Genomic DNA, 19,012 nt, shown 5'->3' with positions numbered 1-19,012 from the left:
GCTGTCTGTCTGTCTGTCCTCCCGCACCGCCCCTGCACCCTCTGTCTGTCTCTCTCCCCGGCTGTCTGTCTGTCTGTCCTCCTCCCCGCCCCCGCCCCTCTGTCTGTCTCTGTCTGTCTGTCTGTCCTCCCCGCCCCTGCACCCTCTGTCTGTCTCTCTGCCCCCCCCCCCGGCTGTCTGTCTGTCTGTCCTCCCCTCCCCGCCCCCCTGCACCCTCTGTCTGTCTCTCTGCCCCCCCCGGCTGTCTGTCTGTCCTCCCCGCACCGCCCCCCTGCACCCTCTGTCTGTCTCTCTGCCCCCGGCTGTCTGTCTGTCTCTCTGCCCCCGGCTGTCTGTCTGCCCTCCCCTCCCCGCCCCCTGCACCCTCTGTCTGTCTCTCTGCCCCGCCCGGCTATCTATCTGTCTGTCTGTCTGTCTGTCCGGACTCCATGTCCCAGCGAGCCCCGCGGGCTGCGACCTGCGAGCGACCCGGACTCGGGGCTGGCGGAAGCGGAGCCGGGTCCGGGAGGGAGCGGCCGGCGCGGCACAGGTGGGAGCCGGGAGCTCCGGGGCGGGGGCATGGAAGGGGGGCCGGTATGGGGGGGGAGCGAGGGGGGCCGGTATGGGGGGGGAGCGAGGGGGGCTGGTGGGGGTGTTGGTTGTGGTGGGAGGCTGGTGTGGGGGCAGAGAAGGAGGGGGCCCGGTATGGGGGGGAGGAGGAAGAGGGAGGAGGAAGGGGGCCCGGTATGGGGGGGGAGGAGGAAGGGGGCCCGGTATGGGGGGGTGGAAGAAGTTGGGGCCCTGGCATGGGGGGAGGGAGAGGAGGGGGGCCCTGGTGTGTGTTGGGGTTGTGGTGGGAGGCTGGTATGGGGGAGCCCGGGTTCACAGGGTACCCACCTGGGTGTGGTTTCTGCCCCCACAAACTGCAAGCCTCAGACAGGCTCAGAATCCCCCCCCAGCCCCATTGGCTGACTGGAGCCCCCCCCTGCACAGCCCCATTGGCCTGACTGGAGCTGCCCTGCCCCCCCCCCCCCACAAGTTTAGAAGTCACCCTAGGCCCGTGGATACCCATTCCCACGCAGGGTGCTGGTGACTGGTCGGCCCCGCCTGGGAGCAGCGGGATGCTGGCTCTGCAAGGAGCCCCCGGGGAAAGGTGGGGAGGTCGCTTTGCCCTGAGAAATCAGTGACACGGCGGATCTGAGGGTAGGTCTTAAAACCCTGCATTGGGCGCCGGTGTAGCACTTCAGTGAAGGCTCTGCTACGCCGGCAGGAGGGCTTCTCCCATTGGTGGTGTTAATTTATCTCCCTGAGAGGCGAGAGGGGAAAAACCCTCCCGTTGACGTAGTGCTGTCCTCACCCGAGGTTAGGTCGGTATAACTGCATCTCTCGTGAAAAATCCATACTCCCCTAAGCGACGTAAGTTTGTAGTGTAGACCTGGTGTATGCTTGTAACTTGTTTGCACTCTGTGCACCAGTCCTGAAACAGAGGTGGTCCCAAATGGCGCGCAGTCAATCAACTCTTCCAGAAATGTCAGCCCAGGTGCCTGTGCCCAGTTTCCCGAAAGCAACTTTACTCCTCCGAGAAATGACTCTGATAGATTAAGGCAGAGAGCAAACTCTCTTGCTTTTTGCAACAGCTCCCCCAAATTGAGACGCCATCACAAAGCTAACAACAGTACAGCATTTCTTGAAAGACTGAAAACTAAGAAAAATAACTTGTAACAGCGCTATTGGTGACTCCTGCCATAACTATATTAATCTGAGTCACGGGGTGGTGAGTATAATGCTTAGTTCTTTCACATTCGCAAATAAAATTCTTGAAATGGAAGTGCTGGGGAAGGGGCAAGCTGTGATTGATTGATTCAGGGGTAGGCAACCTATGGTACAGGTGCCGAAGGCAGCACACAAGCTGATTTTCAGTGGCACTCACTCTGCCTGGGTCCTGGCCACCGGTCCGGGGGGCTCTGCATTTTAATTTAATTTTAAATGAAGCTTCTTAAACATTTTAAAAACCTTATTTACTTTACATACAACAATAGTTTAGTGATATATTAAAGACTTATAGAAAGAGACCTTCTAAAAATGTTAACGTGTTATTGGCACGCAAAACCTTAAATCAGAGTGAATAAATGAAGACTCGGCACAGCACTTCTGATAGGTTGCCGACCCCTGGATTAATTAATTAGAGATCCCATGTCTGATTTATTTCTGGCCCTTCATGCAGCTTGAACAGTGAAACTGTCCAGTGTCACTTTCTTTTTTGTGTTCAGGGCTCTGCAGGGGCAGGTATAAATCCAAGAAACCCCTCTCCCATAAACTTTTTTGAGAATCTCTTAAAATGTTTCTTTTCATGCTGGGCTTTACCAGCACTCTCTGCCCAAACAAAACCTAAATGCGAGGTCCTAAATGCGAGACGCTGTCAAGAAGTTTCAGTGATGCCCTCAACTTGAAGTGTGGCTGATTTATTAAAAAAATAATTAATTTAAGGAACACTGATAACCTGAGGGTTTTTTTAAACCATTCTTTAAAAATCAGTGCTCTTTTAAAACACCCTTTAACTAGCATGTACAAAAATATTTTTTAGTTGCTTAAATAAATTGCAAGGGTTTTTCTCCTTCTTTGATAATATTCATAGATTCTAGGACTGGAAGGGACCTCGAGAGGTCATCGAGTCCAGTCCCCTGCCCTCATGGCAGGACCAAATACTGTCTAGACCCTCCCGGATAGACATTTATTTAACCTACTCTTAAATATCTCCAGAGATGGAGATTCCACAACCTCCGTAGGCAGTTTATTCCAGTGTTTAACCACCCTGACAGTTAGGAACTTTTTCCTAATGTCCAACCTAAACCTCCCTTGCTGCAGTTTAAGCCCATTGCTTCTTGTTCTATCCTTAGAGGCGAAGATGAACAAGTTTTCTCCCTCCTCCTTATGACACCCTTTTAGATACCTGAAAAAGGTATTCATAAGGGTCTTTTGGAAGGGTCTGGGACCAATACCACCTTAGCCTCTCCACACACCTGCTTGCTGCCTCTTACGTTCCAGCTTTGCTGCTGCTGCTGCCACTAAGGTAAACAGCCTCTTGCAAAGTGCTGCTAAATGCACAAAGGAAACAAACTAGAAAAAAGTCTCCAATTGCTTTAAGTTCTAGTGATCAGAGGGGTTACTCGCAACAATGGTAGGTGTGACTTCTCCGTGGATGATGTCCTTCTAATTCCCATAGAACTATCTCTGAGTCTTGTGCTTTTATTAAAGAGGCCTTGAAAGATTATTAAAAGTTGTGCTTCAAAACGGGAAATTCCTCCTGCATCCAGCAATTCATTTCACCAAACAGCCACTGGATGGCAGTGGAGTGATGGAAAGGGCACAGATTAGCCAGATCTCTTCCCCACTAACTGTGGTGCAGCTGCCTTGCAACAGCTGTGTTTCCCACTGCCCTCGTGACCTGCTCAGGATCCTAGTTTGCCCACTGCCTTCCAAGTGGGGGCTTGATGACCTCTCTGGTGACATGGAGGAAGTGGGAAGCCAGGTTTGCTCACCCTGCCAGGATCTCTGCCCCGTTAAGCTCACACATGCTCCTGGCTTCTGCAGTTGCATCTGGCCAGGCAGGTTTGCAGCATGAATCTCAGCACTGAGATGGTCTGGGATTAATTGCCTTCCCTCCCGCCCTGCAGATTTTGTAGCCATGGCAGAAACGAAGCCAAAGCGCATCCTGGTAACCGGTGGCACCGGACTGGTTGGGAGAGCCATTGAGAAGGTGGTTGCTGATGGAGAGGGCAGGCCAGATGAGGAATGGATCTTCGTGTGCTCCAAGGATGCTGATTTAACGTGAGTCCTTAAGAACATAAGAACGGTCATATTGGGTCAGACCAAAGGTCCATCTAGCCCAGTATCCTGTCTTCTGACAGTGGCCAATGCCAGGTGCCCCAGAGGGAATGAACAGAACAGGGAATCATCAAGTGATCCATCCCCTGTCACCCATTCCCAGCTTCTGGCAAACAGAGGCTAGGGACACCATCCCTGTCCACCCTGGCTAATAGCCATTGATGAACCTATCCTTCATGAACTTACCTAATTCCTTCTTGAACCCCGTTATAGTCTTGGCCTTCACAACATCCTCTGGCAAGGAGTTCCACAGTGTGACTGTGTCTTGTGTGAAGAAAAACTTCCTTTTGTTTGTTTTAAACCTGTTGCCTTTTAATTTCACTTGGTGACCCCTAGTTCTTGTGTTATGAGAAGGAGTAAATAACACTTCCTTATTTACTTTCTCCACACCACTCATGATTTTACAGACCTCAATCATATCTCCCCATAGTCGTCTCTTTTCCAATCTGAAAAGTCCCAGTCTTATTAATCTCTGCTCATATAGAAGCCGTTCCGTACCCCTCATCATTTTTGTTGACCTTTTCTGAACCTTTTCCAGTTCCAGTACATCTCCAATATCCTTGCTGCACTGCACTCTTCTTTGCTTGTTTGTTGTTGTCTGAAATGTCCCTATCCACTTTGGGGTGGCTTGCTGGGGGAGTGCCCTCACACTAGTTTCTGGAGAGCAGGGTTCAAATCCTCGGCAGACAAGTGAAAATGATGTGGGTGGCGCGGAGGGCTGTGCCTCGTCTGAGGCCCTGTTACAAAACTCCCACACGGTTCTGGAATGACAGGCAGTCTCTTCTCCAGAGACGCCCAGGAACAGAGCTAGCAATGGGCGCTGCTGGTGAGGAGCATTGGCAGAGCTGTGTGTGAAGCCGTAGTGCTGGAATAGCAGGAAGGTGCTGTACGTTAGGGTGGAGGTGCGCTGGCACAACTGCATGGCCAGAGCCTGACTTAAGGTGATGCTGTCAGCCCCTTACTTTCTTTCTTCCCACTAAACGTGTGTCTACACAGCAAAAGCCAACCACGGGCTAGCCTACCTGAGCTAGCAAGCTGAGTACGTACCTAGGGTCCATGCTGGATTTGCACTATGCCCGCTGTGCTGTCTTCACTGCTATGGTTACCCACTCTAGCTGGATTCCAGCTAGCTCGGGTCGGCGAGCCCATGTGCAGCTTCTGCTGTGTAGGAGGGTAGGAAAATCATGTTCACTTCTGGTTTAAACTGGCTTTTGGAGTAGTTGAGACAGCCACAGAATGAGCCCATTGCAGCTGCCTCGCATGTGTTAGCACCAGCTTTGCTCCGGGATGCCCACTCACCTCCCAGGTGCAGCGTCGTGAAACGAAAGCAAACTGGATGCGTATTCAGAAGTCTGATGTCAGATTAACTGAGGTGGCCGGCCACACATGGCGTGTGGCTCAGAGGATCTGCCGGTGACTGGGGCCGTGGGGTAGATCAGGGAGCAGCTCTGTACCAGAAGTCGTCAGGCAGAGGGCAGGGCGTAAGTGCTTCTATTCCATGGGCCCCTGGTGTAGTGGAAATGCAGCGCGCTGGAGACCCTGAGTGCATTCAGGGTCTGGGCAATGTTGATCCTCACGTAGACCGAGGTCAGGAGTATTGTGCCTTTAAAAAAGGAAATGGTGTGAGTGAGGGGTGCTGTAGGACCATGCCGGGTCTAGGCTAAGGAGACGGGTCCTTTGGGTCTATCCGCTATCTCTGCTGTTGAGCCCTCCATCTGCTGGCTTCCTAGCCACATGCTGTTTTCGCTCCTGCAGCTGCCATGTCATTCGGTGCCGCCTGTTGTAGCACCAGGCAAGGAGCCTGGCCAATCCCAGCCAAGGAGAGTTAAACGATACCCTCTCTTTGGCAATTCAGTCCTTGCTGTCACCGGGTCCAATCACATTCCCCCACGTATGCCACTCCCCGGAGCCCCGCCCCCTTTCCGGGTGAGAGTGACCGAATAGGTCCTGTCTGGTCCATCCAGGGCTTTCATCCTGTCTGGTTTTAGTGATCTGCAGTGGTGGTGTAGCCATGTTGGTCCCAGGATATTACCTTACACGGAGCTTTCCTTTAGGTCTCTCTCTCCAATAAAAGATACTGCCTCCCGCCCTTGTCTCTCTAATCATTCTAGTGGTGGCAGCACACACCTATCAAACCCTCATGAGGCAAGAAGACTCATTGTCCTTGTGCTGCAGGTTTGTTTGACGCTCCTTGTGCTAACAGGAGTGGCATTTAATCAGCAGCAAGATCAGCTTACTGCCTCCTGAGAACAAGGCTGGGAGCCAGGAACTCTTTGAGTTCTAACTCGCCCTGACACTGACTCCCTCTTTGGCCTTGGGCAAGTCACCATCACCTTTCTGTGCCTCGGTTTCTCTGACTGTACAACACACTGCTTGGGGTGCTGTGAGGGCCCGTTAGTTACCTGTGTAAAATGCTTTGAGGATAAAAAGAGCTGTATAACTGACATGCGATGGTGTGTGTAAGAGAAATGGCAGACAGCAAAGGCCTATGAGATCAAAGCTCACCTGTGCCGGGATAGGTACAAAACACTCCACAGTGGTTAGGCAGTTGCCGTGCTATGTCTCCTGCTTACCCCCTTGTTCAGAACTGTCTCAACAGACAGGACAGCGCAAGGTGCTGTTCATCGTATCCACCTGTCGTCTGTATTTCCTTTGGGCCAGGGAGGGTCTCTCTGTTATGTTTGGACAGCAGCCAGCTGTCAATGCAGGATTGTTCCCGCCAGCATATTTTCTTTCCTGCTTCTTTAGCCCCTTCCCTCGAGACCCACTTCTTCTGCAGCCAACTCCTTTTTCCTGACGTCCGTCCCTAACCTTTCCTTTTCCATCCTGTTACTCCTAGTTCTCCTCCTTGGGGCTGCACTAAGTAACTCCTCTCCCTCCTCGGGGTTTCCACTTCTCAGGTATTTTTACATTTATTGTTGTTCTTTCTGACAAGCATCCACAAGGCTTTCCCCAGTCGTGGGTGCCACCATGCCGCAGCCAGTCAGCACACTAATGCTAAGCAGCACGTTGGGGCTCCTTTCCTGCCAGCGTTACCCCTTGAGTTTTACCTGACTGGGAATTAAAGGGGACACGGGCCAGCTATTGCCTTCAGCTTCGTTCCCCAGGATGCTCTTGCCACTGCTGTACAGTCGGTTAGTTAATTGCTCGTTAACGGTGCTTGCTGGGTCAAGGGTCTGGCACCAGGCTCCTTCCACGCCTCTTCCCCCGCCATCCGCTCCCATCTCATCGCAGCCAGCCCGCAGCATGGTGTCCAACCGGCATGTGGACAGTCCAGTGGTGATGACACTAATCTGGGACTTGGGAGATCTTTGGACTCCCTGTGTGACCTTGGGGAAGTCACTGTGTGCCTCAGTTTCCCACCTGTAATTTGGGGATAACAGCACTGCCCTGCCTCCCAGGGGTTGTGAGGCTAAATACATCAAAGACTGTGAGGTGCTCAGATACCGTGGTCATGGGGGCCAGACAGGTACCTAGGATGGCTAGAATGTGCCCCTGAGGGTTCTGTTTGTTGTTTCCTCTCCCCTGTAGGAACGCTGCGGAGACCAGAGCCCTGTATGAGAAATACAGACCCACCCACGTGATCCACTTGGCAGCCTTGGTGGGAGGCCTCTTCAAAAACATCAAATACAACCTGGATTTCTGGGTAAGGGGCCAGGGAGGCAAATGCAAAGATGTAACATCTGGTCCAGCGAGCTGTCACTCTCGCTGCACCATGCCATGTGATCCCCCTTTGCCCTTCCTCCAAGGACTTGGGAGTGCTTTGCAGACATTCATGAATTAACCCTCGCCGCACCCCCTGCCTCCAGGCTGTAGGTTAGTGTTAGCACCACTGTAATTGTAGGGAAACTGAGGCACCGAGACATGACTTCCCTGGGTCACACGTGGAGGGCCAGAAATAGAGCCCAGGATGCTCAGGCTTATTAAATGGGTGGATAAAGTCATTAACCCCTTGGGTGCTGGGCCTTCTGACACTGCAGGTGGGCCATGTGAGTGCTGCTGAACTGGGAACCACTTTCCCACCAGGGCGCTTGTGGGGCTAATGAACTGGCCCCAGCACTAGCCCTGCATCCAGAGATTAACCCCAGGGCCTTGGCTGGGATGATTCTCTCCCCAGGCGCTGGTGAGTGACTTATTAGCAGCTGGTGTTGAACCCCCTGGCCCTCTTCTCTGAATCACACACCAGGTCAACCTAGCTTGGATAGATTTCTCAGGGCTGGCCCATGTGGTTCAGCGGCCTGCAGTCACCTTGCCTGTAGTACAGAAGAACAATCCACGGTGACTACAAGTCCCAGCATGCAATGCTCCTCCTTGATCTGAGCAGTCTTCCCTTCGCGCCAGATGGAACATTGCATTCTGGGATGTGTAGTCTTCACATGGTGGCTGGTGTCTGCTCCTTCCTACTCACATTAAGTGCAGTCCTTCAGCACCTGGCAAGTTGCTGATACAGCCCTGGGCTGGGTAATGTGTGGCCCTCCTGGCTCGCTGCTCTGTGTGCGCGTCTCCTTGTCTGGTCTCCCTTCACCTGGCTGTGGATCAGCGTTGGGGGAAAAAAATGCTGGTCCGTTCCCGGCCCAGCCCAGTAGGTGCAGTGGCTGTGCCTGGGGAGGGGTTGGGGAGCGACAGTATGAAAGGGCTGTGCAGGTAGCAAGTCTGCATAGAGAAGGGGGCCTGAAAGCCCCATAGCACCAACACGAGCAGCGGAACTCCCTCAGTGGGGGGCAGTGACTGCCCTCTGGCAGGAGCTGTGGGTTGGGGAGTGGGGCCTTCGCTGGGTCCAGAGCTGACACGGCCGTGAGAGAGGTGGAATGCAAAGTAAAGTCCAGACCTGAGCGGTTGGAGCTGATCCCACTGCTGACTCCAGAGACAAGCTTGGAGTCTCCCCCAAGGACTATCCCTTCAACCCTCGGCCGTTCAACTCTGGTACCACCAGTGAGACTAGCCTGAGAGCTCCATGGCGACCCGTTCCCTGTCCTGAGCCTGTGACATGCTGGAAGGCCCGGGGGGGTCATGCGGTAACTGATGCGAATATAACGGGACTCCTAATTCCCCGCTGGACGTCTTTTCCCCAGCGGAGAAATGTGCACATCAATGACAACGTCCTTCACTCAGCGTACGAATTCGGAGTGCAGAAAGTCGTCTCCTGCCTTTCCACCTGCATCTTCCCGGACAAGACCACCTATCCTATCGACGAGTCCATGGTAAGGGACGGCCTTCGGGCTGGGCACACAGCACCCTGCCTTACAACTCCCGTCGCTCACTCAGCTTCGCCTTTGCTCCGCCCAGAGCTGTGGGTTAAGCACAGTAACGTTGGTTAAGTTACCGTGCACCTTGGAGGGGGAGATCATTGGGGGCTGCCTCAGTGCAGCGGGTGGACAACTTACTGTGATGCCAGTTACGCTGATCTGAGAGAGTGACAGCTGGTCATCTTGGCTCTGCTCTTCTTTCCCACCCTGGTTGGCTGATTCGGTGGGTGGGTGGGTGATGGGGAGAGCAGAGCTGACCCTTCGGCTAGCGTCCTGCGTGGGCTGGGATTCCTGCAGCTCTCTGATGCAGGCCTGTGCCGTAACCAGTCAGCTGCATCCTAGTTCTCTGCACCGCCGTGGGGGCTGTCCCTCACTCATTGCACTGATGTGCACGTGGGGTCGGGCAGAGTGGGGAGCACCTGCCTTGCTCGACAGCGATCCCTCCGGCCAAACAAGGAGCAGGATCATCCGGTCCAGTGCAAGTCCTGTCCCAGCCTCCTCGGGCAGCCCTGCAGCACGGGCTCAAGAGGGATAAGGGGACATAGAGGATTCCTGCCATCTCTGCCTGCCTGTGACTTGTCATTGATGCGAGCTGAGCCCAGGGCTGGCAGGTGGTGACAGCTCCCCCTTCAGCGGATCGAGGGGCTCCAGGAGGCTGCTCTCCCTCTCCGAACTCAGGATATGTCTACGCTGCACAGCTAATCTTGGCTCTTAGCTGGGTTCTAGCCTTAACACCAGCCCCCTCCTCCCCACTGTCCACCTTCAGAAAGCTCTGGCCTGGCCTGGCCTGGCCTGGCCTGGCCTCGGGGGTGCTTTAAGCCTGGGCTAGCTGACCCAGCTGGGAGTATAGTATAAGTCAGAGCCCAGGGTCTGGGCTGGAACCCACCTACTCTGCAGTGAGGATGCAGGCTAAATCACGCGAGTGCCAATAGTCCTCCAGTGCCTTCCCACAATGCCTTCCTGAAGGACAGATAAGTTCTCTTGCAATTGACCTGATTGATGGGGGTGGGGGAGGAAGAATCCTAGAGCATCTCGTCACAAAGAACCATGGGATACTCCCCCCAAACACACACAGGCAAGTGCAGAGACAGCGAGGACATGGGGGCACGGGGAGAGCTTTGCTGTGCGGACGCTCGCACTCAGGTTAGGCTAACCCGGGTGTCAAGCTCCCGTGCAGACATAGCTTCCGTTTATTCTCCATACGCCTCCTTCCCCCTGGAGCCAGGCAGCAGAGGTTGAAACCCCATTTTCATCAGGCTGACATTACTTTTCCCAACCGTGCCATCTACTGTGTTTCCCCAGATTCACAATGGGCCCCCTCACAGCTCCAACTTTGGGTACTCGTACGCCAAGAGAATGATCGACGTTCAGAACAGGTATGGTCCATCCCCTCCCCACTCCGCCCGAGCCCCAAGCTGTGTGGCTCAGGGGAGGGACTTACACAGTCCGTACATCTCTGTAAAGACCTTTGGGATCCCCAGATGAAGGACTGTATAAATATTATCACTGTCACTATAGGATAATTCCTTCCCCCTGTGTGCTCTCTGACCTCAGCGGGCACAAGGAGTGAGAGGCTGGGGGTGGATGGAACTTGCAGGGGCCCCGGAGGGGCTGGCTGGCCCCAGTTCATTTCCCTAAGCCCTGTTGGAAGAACAGAGTTAGGATCTGATACACGGAATGGGGACAGTGACTTGTGCTTGCAGCCCTCAGCTGCATGGAACAAGCCACTGAGCTAGTCACTCACCTACCCTGGCCCTCTCTCCCGCTTCTCCCAGGGGATATTTTGAACAGCATGGCTGCCGATTCACCGCTGTGATCCCCACCAACGTCTTCGGACCTCACGATAACTACAACATCGAGGACGGGCATGTCCTTCCGGGTCTGATCCACAAGGTGTACCTGGCAAAGAGTGAGTGGGGAGCCTTCATTCAGCTCTCAGCTTCATCGTCCACCCAACAGGGTTTTGTTGCTAGGGCTATATGGGCAGCAAAGACCATTCCTGCTGTGGGGAGGGAAGTCATGTGACTTTTTTGCTCCTAATGAAACTGTGCCATTCTTTGCATCCTATCCCTAAACTATCTGAAAGTGTTGCTGTGTGTTGTTACACAAGTGCCATGTTCCACCCCAGAGCTTGCTGCATTTCTGCAGTGGGTGAATGGATCCTCATGGTGTCCCTTACCTTTTTCAAATGTGGGTTACCTGGCTAATGTTAGTGAAGTGCTTTAAGATGCATAGCTGAAGGGGCTACTGTAAATTATTTGGTTTGCAAAATCCTTTTCTCTTTCTGATCTTCGCCTGGCGTGCTATCGAGGTTGTTGAGGTGACGGTGTTTCATATCTGCAGATATGTTGAGTAGATACCATTTAGCGCTGGGCTAAGAGGATGGTCGAAGCTTGGTCCATCCAGAATGTTTCTACATATCTCAGCATGGAGGATTGCCGTACTGAATTTATGTACGCAAAGCAATAATGTCCTGGGAGTTTCTGGCCCTCATTTAGGAAGGGGGTTGCCCCATGAGACAATCAGGGCTCGATTGATCATGGGGCTGATTTCCTAATGAAAGCATTAGGCATTTAATAAGCACAAGTTGCCCTTTGCTGCAATTGTAAGTGGCAACGATGTACCTTTCTGTAGAGCTCCACAAGCCCACATGAATCACCACTGAAATGCAGGTGCCTCTGGGGTGGAGGACAGCCGCCAAGTGAACACCCAGCTGTGAATGGGAGACGAGGGGAATTTTAGCTAGGATGCTAGGGCAGATCCCTCCCGTATGTGCCATGGTTTCATTAATGGACACACACACAGAGGACCCCAGGTCGTGTGTGTGTGTGTCTCTCTCTCTCTCTCTCTCTCTCTCTCTCTCTCACACACTCACACACACACACACACACACACACATACACACACACACAAAACTGATCCTCAGGTACAAGATGGGCTTGGGGGAGGGGCAGGAAATGGGAGGGTTAACCCATTGGTACCCAGAATGGTCTGCATCCAGGCTGCAGTGTCACATTTTGTGGAGTCCATTGGGACCCTGTGGGTTTTTTCTACTGTACAGCTAAACCTCCCTGCCTCTAACGAGCCATGGATGGCTCCAGGCAGCCCTAGCTGCAGGGTTGCTAACAGGGTTTTCTGCTGTAGTTGTTGGATGGTAAGTTCCTGAGAGCCATGGCGGTTGGATTCCTCCCTTCTCACTTGGCTCTAGGCTGGGTATCGCCCCTCCCTGCAGGAGTGAAACTAGCAAGTGATTTCTGTGCGGCATCAGGGAAGGGGTCCATGCTCAAATCTCAGCCAGTGAGGAACAGAGAAGGGCCATTCTGACTCCATGGTGTGACGGGTTCCCCCAGGATGCCACTTGGAACTGGGGTACCACTGAGCTGCCTGATCCACCAGCCTGGGCTCCCTTTATACTGTGCTGCTGTGACAGGTCTCAAGCCCCTACCAGCGCGCACACAGGTAGGGACACACCCAGCTGCAGAAACACACACGCTGAGATCAGCTCTGTATGGGAAGGCTCAGCTAAGGGATATTCAGCGTAAAATCATGAAATTTGCTCCCTCCCTCAATGTGGAGGAAGGTATGCAACAGCCTTCCCCCACCCCCCATTACAAATTCCATAAACTGGTTTTAGAGAAAACAAAACCAACTTTATTAACTACAAAAGGTAGATGTCAGTGATTATAAGGGATAGCAAACAGATCAAAGCAGATTACCTAGCAAATAAAACAAACATGCAATCTAAGTTTAAGATACTAAAGAAACTGGTTACATATATACCTGCCCCTGGAAATTTCCACTACGTGCATCCGATGAAGTGGGTATTCACCCATGAAAGCTCATGCTCCAATACATCTGTTAGTCTATAAGGTGCCACAGGACTCTTTGCTGCTTTTACAGATCCAGACTAACATGGCTACCCCTCTGATACTTGGTTACAAGAAGTAATTTCTCACCCTAAATGTTGTTTTAGGCAGACTGCAGAGACTCTTGAAGGCCAGATGCACTTGCTTGCAATTTAAAACTTCAGATATTTCATTCATGAGCTAGACAGTCTTCCAGCCTGGAGTTAGTCCTTCTCCCCTCATTCAGTCTTTTCTTAGATGTTTACAGCTCCCCTCTTGGGCTGGGATTCAGTCAAGAGGGAACCATGATTATGTCACTCCCCGCCTTAAATAGGTTTTACCTATGGCAGGAATCCTTTGTCTTACAGTGTGATTCCCACCCCCGGTCAGTGGAAAAATACTGGTATGATTCCTGGAGTCCAGTATCAGGTGACTTGCTCACATGACCTTGCTGCCATAACTCAGAGTCGGTTTGCAGCATTCCCAGGAAGAACTTCTCTGTGGGTGATAAACATCTTCTGAGACCTCTTGTTCTCTCTCATGGCCCTTCCTCACAGCGAGCTATCTAGACTGATTGCATTGTCTGGTGGGTGTCCCCCAGGAGTAAACACACTTGTCATTGATACATAGTCAATATTCCTAATTTCAGATACAGAAATGATACAGGCCTATAAATAGGATAATCCTATTCAGTAAATCATAACCTTTCCAATGATCTCTCACGTGATCCATCTTGCATAAAATACATCATGGATCTGCTGTAATTATATCATAACAATATCTCTGAAGAATGTGGGGCGTAGTGTCACACATGGCTACTTACAGCCCCTTATGTCGAGCTGGAGCTTGGCATGCTGGGATCTGTAGTCTCCAGGGGCTGCACCTCGGCTTTAGAAAGGAGAGCTGGCCTGGCTCTCTGTTGCACGAGGGTGTTTGGATAGGGGGGTGGGGGGGAACCTGTGGCCTACCAGGCCAATGCTGCAGTTGGAACATCCACTAATGGCCGTTCTTGTGATTGTCCCACAGAAAATGGCACGGCTCTCACTGTCTGGGGGACGGGAAAGCCCAGGAGACAATTCATCTACTCTCTGGTAGGCATGTCCTTCACGGAGTCCAGCCCTGGGCCCAGAGCAGATTTCAGACATCCTGACCCCATGGCTGGGAGAACGGGTTGCTTGGCCCTGGGAGGCTGGCAATTAGCAGGGTGTGGGAGGTGTGTTCTGATTGGCGGGGGTTGCTGGCAGAGGGGACTCTGAAGCCATGTGACCCTTTGCAGCGACACGCTGGCATGTGCCTAGGCAATCTGAAACCCTGGCCTGGGTGTGCTGTTAGCTCCCTGCACTCAGGCACAGACTGTTACCGTTATATGAGCCACGTAAAGCTGCTAAAATGAGCAAGTGCCTCTGACAAATAATGAGCAGTAAACCTAGGACAGGTCCCAGATTGCACATCCAACCCTGCACACTAGCTGGGGAGAGGGGTGCCTTGGCAGCATGCGGGCGCGGGCTCTCGGGAGCTGGGCCTTGGCGGAGGCTGCCCTTTGGGAGGTATCATGGTTCTGTCTGTTAGCTTGGCCATGTCTACTGGAACGACTGTGTTTATTCCTGCCAAGCCAGGGCTGGGGTCTCTTTAAAGGCCCCCTTTAAAGCAGGGCTCAGAGGGGTAGCTGCAGAGGGAGGGAGCTGGCAGCTTGGGGAGCGAGAGACTGGAGCTGTTCCTGCTTTGCCCTGCTGTAGCAGGCTCAGCTTCCTGGCAACAGCCCCCATACAACATCCCCGGCCTTCAGCAAAGAGGAGCTTGTGTCTGAGCCCTGAGCTGGGATCCTGTGGCTCCCGGGAGGGGAAAGGGAGGAGACAGAGGGACTGAGAGCTGCTCCTTTGTGCCCACAGGACCTGGCACGGCTCTTCCTCTGGGTCCTAAGGGAGTACGACGAGGTGGAGCCCATCATCCTCTCAGGTAAGGTGTCCCCTGTGCCATCGCTCTCCCTCTGACGGTGTCACGACCCTGGCCCCTTTGGCAGATGCCCTCAGCTCGTGTTGCAGCACTGGGAGGGGAAGTCCCATGTCCCCACTCCTCCCTATGCCGTCCTATCTGCTTCTGTAGCTGGGTCAGTGCAGAACGTCCCTCTCCTCAGCGCCCCCCACAGGCTGACCTAGAGCCCGCAGTGGTGGCACAAGGCGGCTGCAGGCTCTGGTCTCCCACCCTCCCGTCTCTAAGGGGAGGCAAGTGGCTACGAGAGCAGGGCGGGCGGCGATTTGTGGCTGGCACCAGGGGCGGAAGAACTGCCTAGCCTCACCCTTGCTCTCTGCTTAGTGGGAGAAGAGGACGAGGTCTCTATCAGGGAAGCTGCGGAGAGCGTCGTGGAAGCCATGGATTTCAAGGGAGAACTCATCGTATCCTTTTACAAATGGCTGCTCCGACGCCCGGCCTCCCTGAGCAGTGCCCGGCTCTCAGGGTCCTGGCCTGGCACCCATTCCCCACACTCGCGTGCACCCTTGGGAGGGGGAGAACTGTCGCATCCAAACAGCTAAGGCTTAATTCCCCGCTGATCCAGTGCAAGATTATTCCCTGCGGCACGTTCTCCAATGTTCGGTCTGGTCCAGCGTGAAATGGCTCAAGCGATGGGACTCCCCTCGCTTCCCGTGGGTCGGTCTCTGACTGGAGAACTTGTTCCATGGATGTTCGATCCGTGCTTGGAAGTTGGGGCCATCAAGGTCTCTGCGATCTGATGGTGACCCTGGGGTCTCCTTGGAGACGGTGGCTTCCATTCGTGGTGCAGCTGAGAGGGTGACCGCAGTTGCTGCTCGCACGGGACGTTCCAGGTTTGGCTATGGGCCCCCTTTATTGTCAGCCTCTTCCCTGGAAACAGCGGGCGCGAGGGATCTCCCTCCTGAGGGATCTCTCTCTGCTCACCCCTGCGCCTGGCTGGTCAGGACTAACCAACAGCAAGACCTTGTGGTTAAGGCCCAGGGTCTGCTGGCAGGACCGAGACAGCTGCAAACCTTACAGAAAGGGACACGCAAAGTAGACCTTTGCTACCAAGGCCCCAGCTCTGGTCCTGCCTGGCTGCTACCAGTGGGGATTGTGCCGGAGTAACGGTAGCTTCGAACTCGGCAGAATTCCCGTTTGTTTTCCCTTACCCCCCGCGGTGTCCAGTTTGACACGACGAAATCCGACGGCCAGTTCAAGAAAACAGCCAGCAACAGCAAGCTGAGGCGGTGCCTGCCCGACTTCCAGTTCACGCCGTTTAAACAAGGTAAGACTCGAAGGCCACGCTGGTCAGGAGTCGTTCTAGTTCTCCTGCCCCTCAGTGGGAACATCCACTGCACTGCATTGGCTGCATATGTCTGATCTCACCTCTGCCCTCCAAAGGAGTCGGGTAGGGTTTGTGGGGAAGGCCTTCTCCCTCCCGCGGGTGCTGGGAACTTGGTCCCACAGCCTCAGGCATCACCGTGGTGCATGCACCACGAACGCAAATGCAGCGAGTGTCTAAAGAGATGCTGTGAGAAACCCCTGTGAGCAGAGGCAGCAGCTCTGGCTGTAGGGGCAGGACGGTGCAGTGATTGAAGCAGTGGCCTGGGGGCTCAGATTTTTGGGTTCTGTTCCCAGCTCTGAGACAGCCTGTGACTTCAGATGGGTCACTTCATCTCCCTGGTCCATTTCCTCCTCCTCTGGCATGGCGATAATGATTCTTCCACTCCTAGCTCAGTAAGCAGCGGCCAGTGGCACAGCATTAACTGGAGGGAGGGAGCCGCCGCTGGTTGTGCTGCTTCAGGCTGTATGGGGGTCTAACTGCCTTCCCCCTTCCCCTCCAGCTGTGAAGGAAACTTGCGACTGGTTCAACGTGCACTACGACATCGCCCGGAAGTGACCAGCACACCAAAGCCGTTGTGATTATCGGAGGTTCCTCTGAGACTCAGGGTTTTCCTTTGCTGGAGCAGAGGAGGGGATGCGTGAGGTAGTTTGGGGCTGTGAAATGATGCTGGAGATAAATTCTACTTTGGAAAAGCTGTCTCTGAGTGGGGTGGGGAATGGAATTGGGGGCAGAGATCCTGAATGGCCAAATCACAGATAAGCTCAGCAAACATGAGTGAGAAATGTGTAGCATTAGGGGTGGAGATACCCTGTCTTTCTCTGTGACACAGAACTCACACTACTAGTCATCTCAGCCAGCCAGGGGCGTAGAACTTTGTGGGGTGGAATGGGGAGAAACTCCCTGTTCGGGGATCAAAGTGAATCTTTGTTAAAAGGTTCCAAAAATGCAAAGACTGAGGCTTCCCCTGCAATGCTGCCAACATCCCTCCCTGTGGTTATAAATATCCCAGGAACGGCAGCCTGAAGAGCCCCTCAGGTTCAGCTCTAGCTTCGGCCAAAAGGCGTTTAGGAAGGGAAGTCTTGCCTAGTGAGAACCCTCTTGGGCTTCCCCCAAAGACACCGCCCTGGGAGAGGCCGGAGGGTTGGACCTGAGGGTTGAGGTACCTGGAAGTTTACATGCTGCCTTGGCATCATGTAATGAATATTTTTTGAAATAGACAGAGCCCCCCTCTCCATCAGACCTCATCACTGTTCTCGCTGGATCCCTTTATCTTGCCCATGCTGTTGTCACCTCATGTTAAGCTGTAATTGGTCAGGCTGCCAATCAAGGGTAAAGCAGTCTGGAATTAGGTTCAGAATAAATCAAAGCTGATTTTTTCCCCTGTGTTTATGCTCTTGTAAAAACAAGATGCAGAGCGTTAATCCTGCACCAGAGCTTGGGCAGCCCAGCTGTGTGTCACGTTCCTGGGACACTCCCTCTTTTGTTGCCAGCGGCGGGTGCTGCTCAGCAGTGAGGGCTGTTCATTAGCAGAAATCTTGCCTTCTCCCCCAGGGTTAGAATGGCAGAGTGAGGCTCTCCTGCAGTGCTCAGATTGGGGGAGATAAGTTTTGTAGCCAAAGCAGGTGCCCCTCCCTGTCCCTGTAACTACTTATTGTCACCGATGTTTGGAAGAAGTCAACTGGAAGGTCTGCAGGCTTTCTAGAGTGTCCCTCTGGCTCAGTGTGGACTTGTCCCCAAGAGGTTCTGGTGCTTGGTCTTATTTTAAATCAGGTGATGGAGCTTCCAGTGCTCTCCAGCAGAGCAATGAGAGAGGACACGATCTCTTACAGCTGCTACTTTAGTTAGTCTTGTTGCTAACCATCCTCTGTGAAGGTGCTCCCATCACCTACCCTGGGAGAACATGCAGTCCCCTAGACTTTGACAGGAAGCTTTCCTGGGCGATGCCACCCCAATCTGCCATGAGTGGCTGCAGCTGAGCAAGGGCTGGCTTGAGGTGTGCCCATGTTCCACTCCCCTAGGCCCACTGCTTTCCCCAGGGCCTCTTTCAGAAAGGGAAAAAGCCCAGCTGTGTAGCTCTTACAATGTGAAACATTCACTCTCCAGCCCCTGTTACAGCCTGTCTGGCTGCACCAGCAACTCATGGACTATTCCAACACCTAGGGACAGGCAAGCTTCTTGTGGGGGAGGGGTGTTGAAACTCTCTACACCTCTGCTGGCAATGAGCATTGCCTTGGGAGCAGGCAGGCACTAAGCCGAGGCACCAGTGAGTTTAGCATTAGAGACACTCCCACCCCTTGGTTCTTCCAGTGGCTCTCGGCCCAAAGCATCTTTGACAGTGTGGGGATGGGTCAACAGGCAGGGTCAGATGCTGGGGCTGCCCTCCCTCCCCTTTGCAAGGAACAGCAGCGGCCCATTGGTTTGCTGCTACCCCTGCACTGACCCAAGCCCCGCACAGCATGCAGGAAAATCCCCTTCCACCCCTGCTGTTGGTTCAGGCTCTGCAGGGGTCACGCAGGAGAGAGTTGTCTCACAAAGGTTTCTGGGGACATCAGTGCAGCCACCACCTCTTCCTGGTGGCCATTCTAACAACCCCCTCTCTGTCCCTGTCTCCCATAGCCCTGTGTTGTGAGCCTGCCCTGGGGGGGTCAGGAACTCACTGGCCACGGGTGGGGCCTCAGGCGCCCTGTTCCCTGGCTGGGTGGGAGCAGTTCTGGGGAATCCTGCAGTGCCCACATGCTGCA

The 19,012-nt window shown here is 53.6% G+C and overlaps 1 protein-coding gene across 1 annotated transcript; it reads left to right on the top strand.

Annotated features, from left to right (window-relative positions):
• The first annotated feature begins 394 nt into the window (after window positions 1–394).
• Window positions 395–17,794, top strand: GFUS (GDP-L-fucose synthase). The gene is made up of 11 exons (XM_039525144.1): window positions 395–529; window positions 3,654–3,807; window positions 7,396–7,510; window positions 8,937–9,065; window positions 10,413–10,486; window positions 10,886–11,019; window positions 13,982–14,046; window positions 14,845–14,911; window positions 15,269–15,348; window positions 16,112–16,211; window positions 16,771–17,794. The coding sequence occupies exons 2-11, from the start codon at window positions 3,665–3,667 to the stop codon at window positions 16,824–16,826; spliced, it is 963 nt and encodes a 320-aa protein (XP_039381078.1). The 5' UTR covers window positions 395–529; window positions 3,654–3,664; the 3' UTR covers window positions 16,827–17,794.
• Window positions 17,795–19,012: the final 1,218 nt, after the last annotated feature.

This window comes from Mauremys reevesii, linkage group 2 (genome assembly GCF_016161935.1).
Source record: "Mauremys reevesii isolate NIE-2019 linkage group 2, ASM1616193v1, whole genome shotgun sequence".
NCBI lineage: Eukaryota > Metazoa > Chordata > Testudines > Geoemydidae > Mauremys > Mauremys reevesii.
The sequence above is the reverse complement of the archived record's forward strand: the minus strand, read 5'-3'. Positions and strand labels throughout refer to the sequence as shown.

What these genes read in the sequence shown, in the direction of transcription:
- GFUS (XM_039525144.1), top strand. Translation starts at nt 3,665, where the DNA reads ATGGCAGAAACGAAGCCAAAGCGCATCCTGGTAACCGGTGGCACCGGA. An exon ending in CAAGGTGTACCTGGCAAAGA is followed by an intron (nt 11,020 to 13,981) that starts GTGAGTGGGGAG and finishes ATTGTCCCACAG; the next exon opens with AAAATGGCACGGCTCTCACT. An exon ending in GGAGCCCATCATCCTCTCAG is followed by an intron (nt 14,912 to 15,268) that starts GTAAGGTGTCCC and finishes CTCTCTGCTTAG; the next exon opens with TGGGAGAAGAGGACGAGGTC.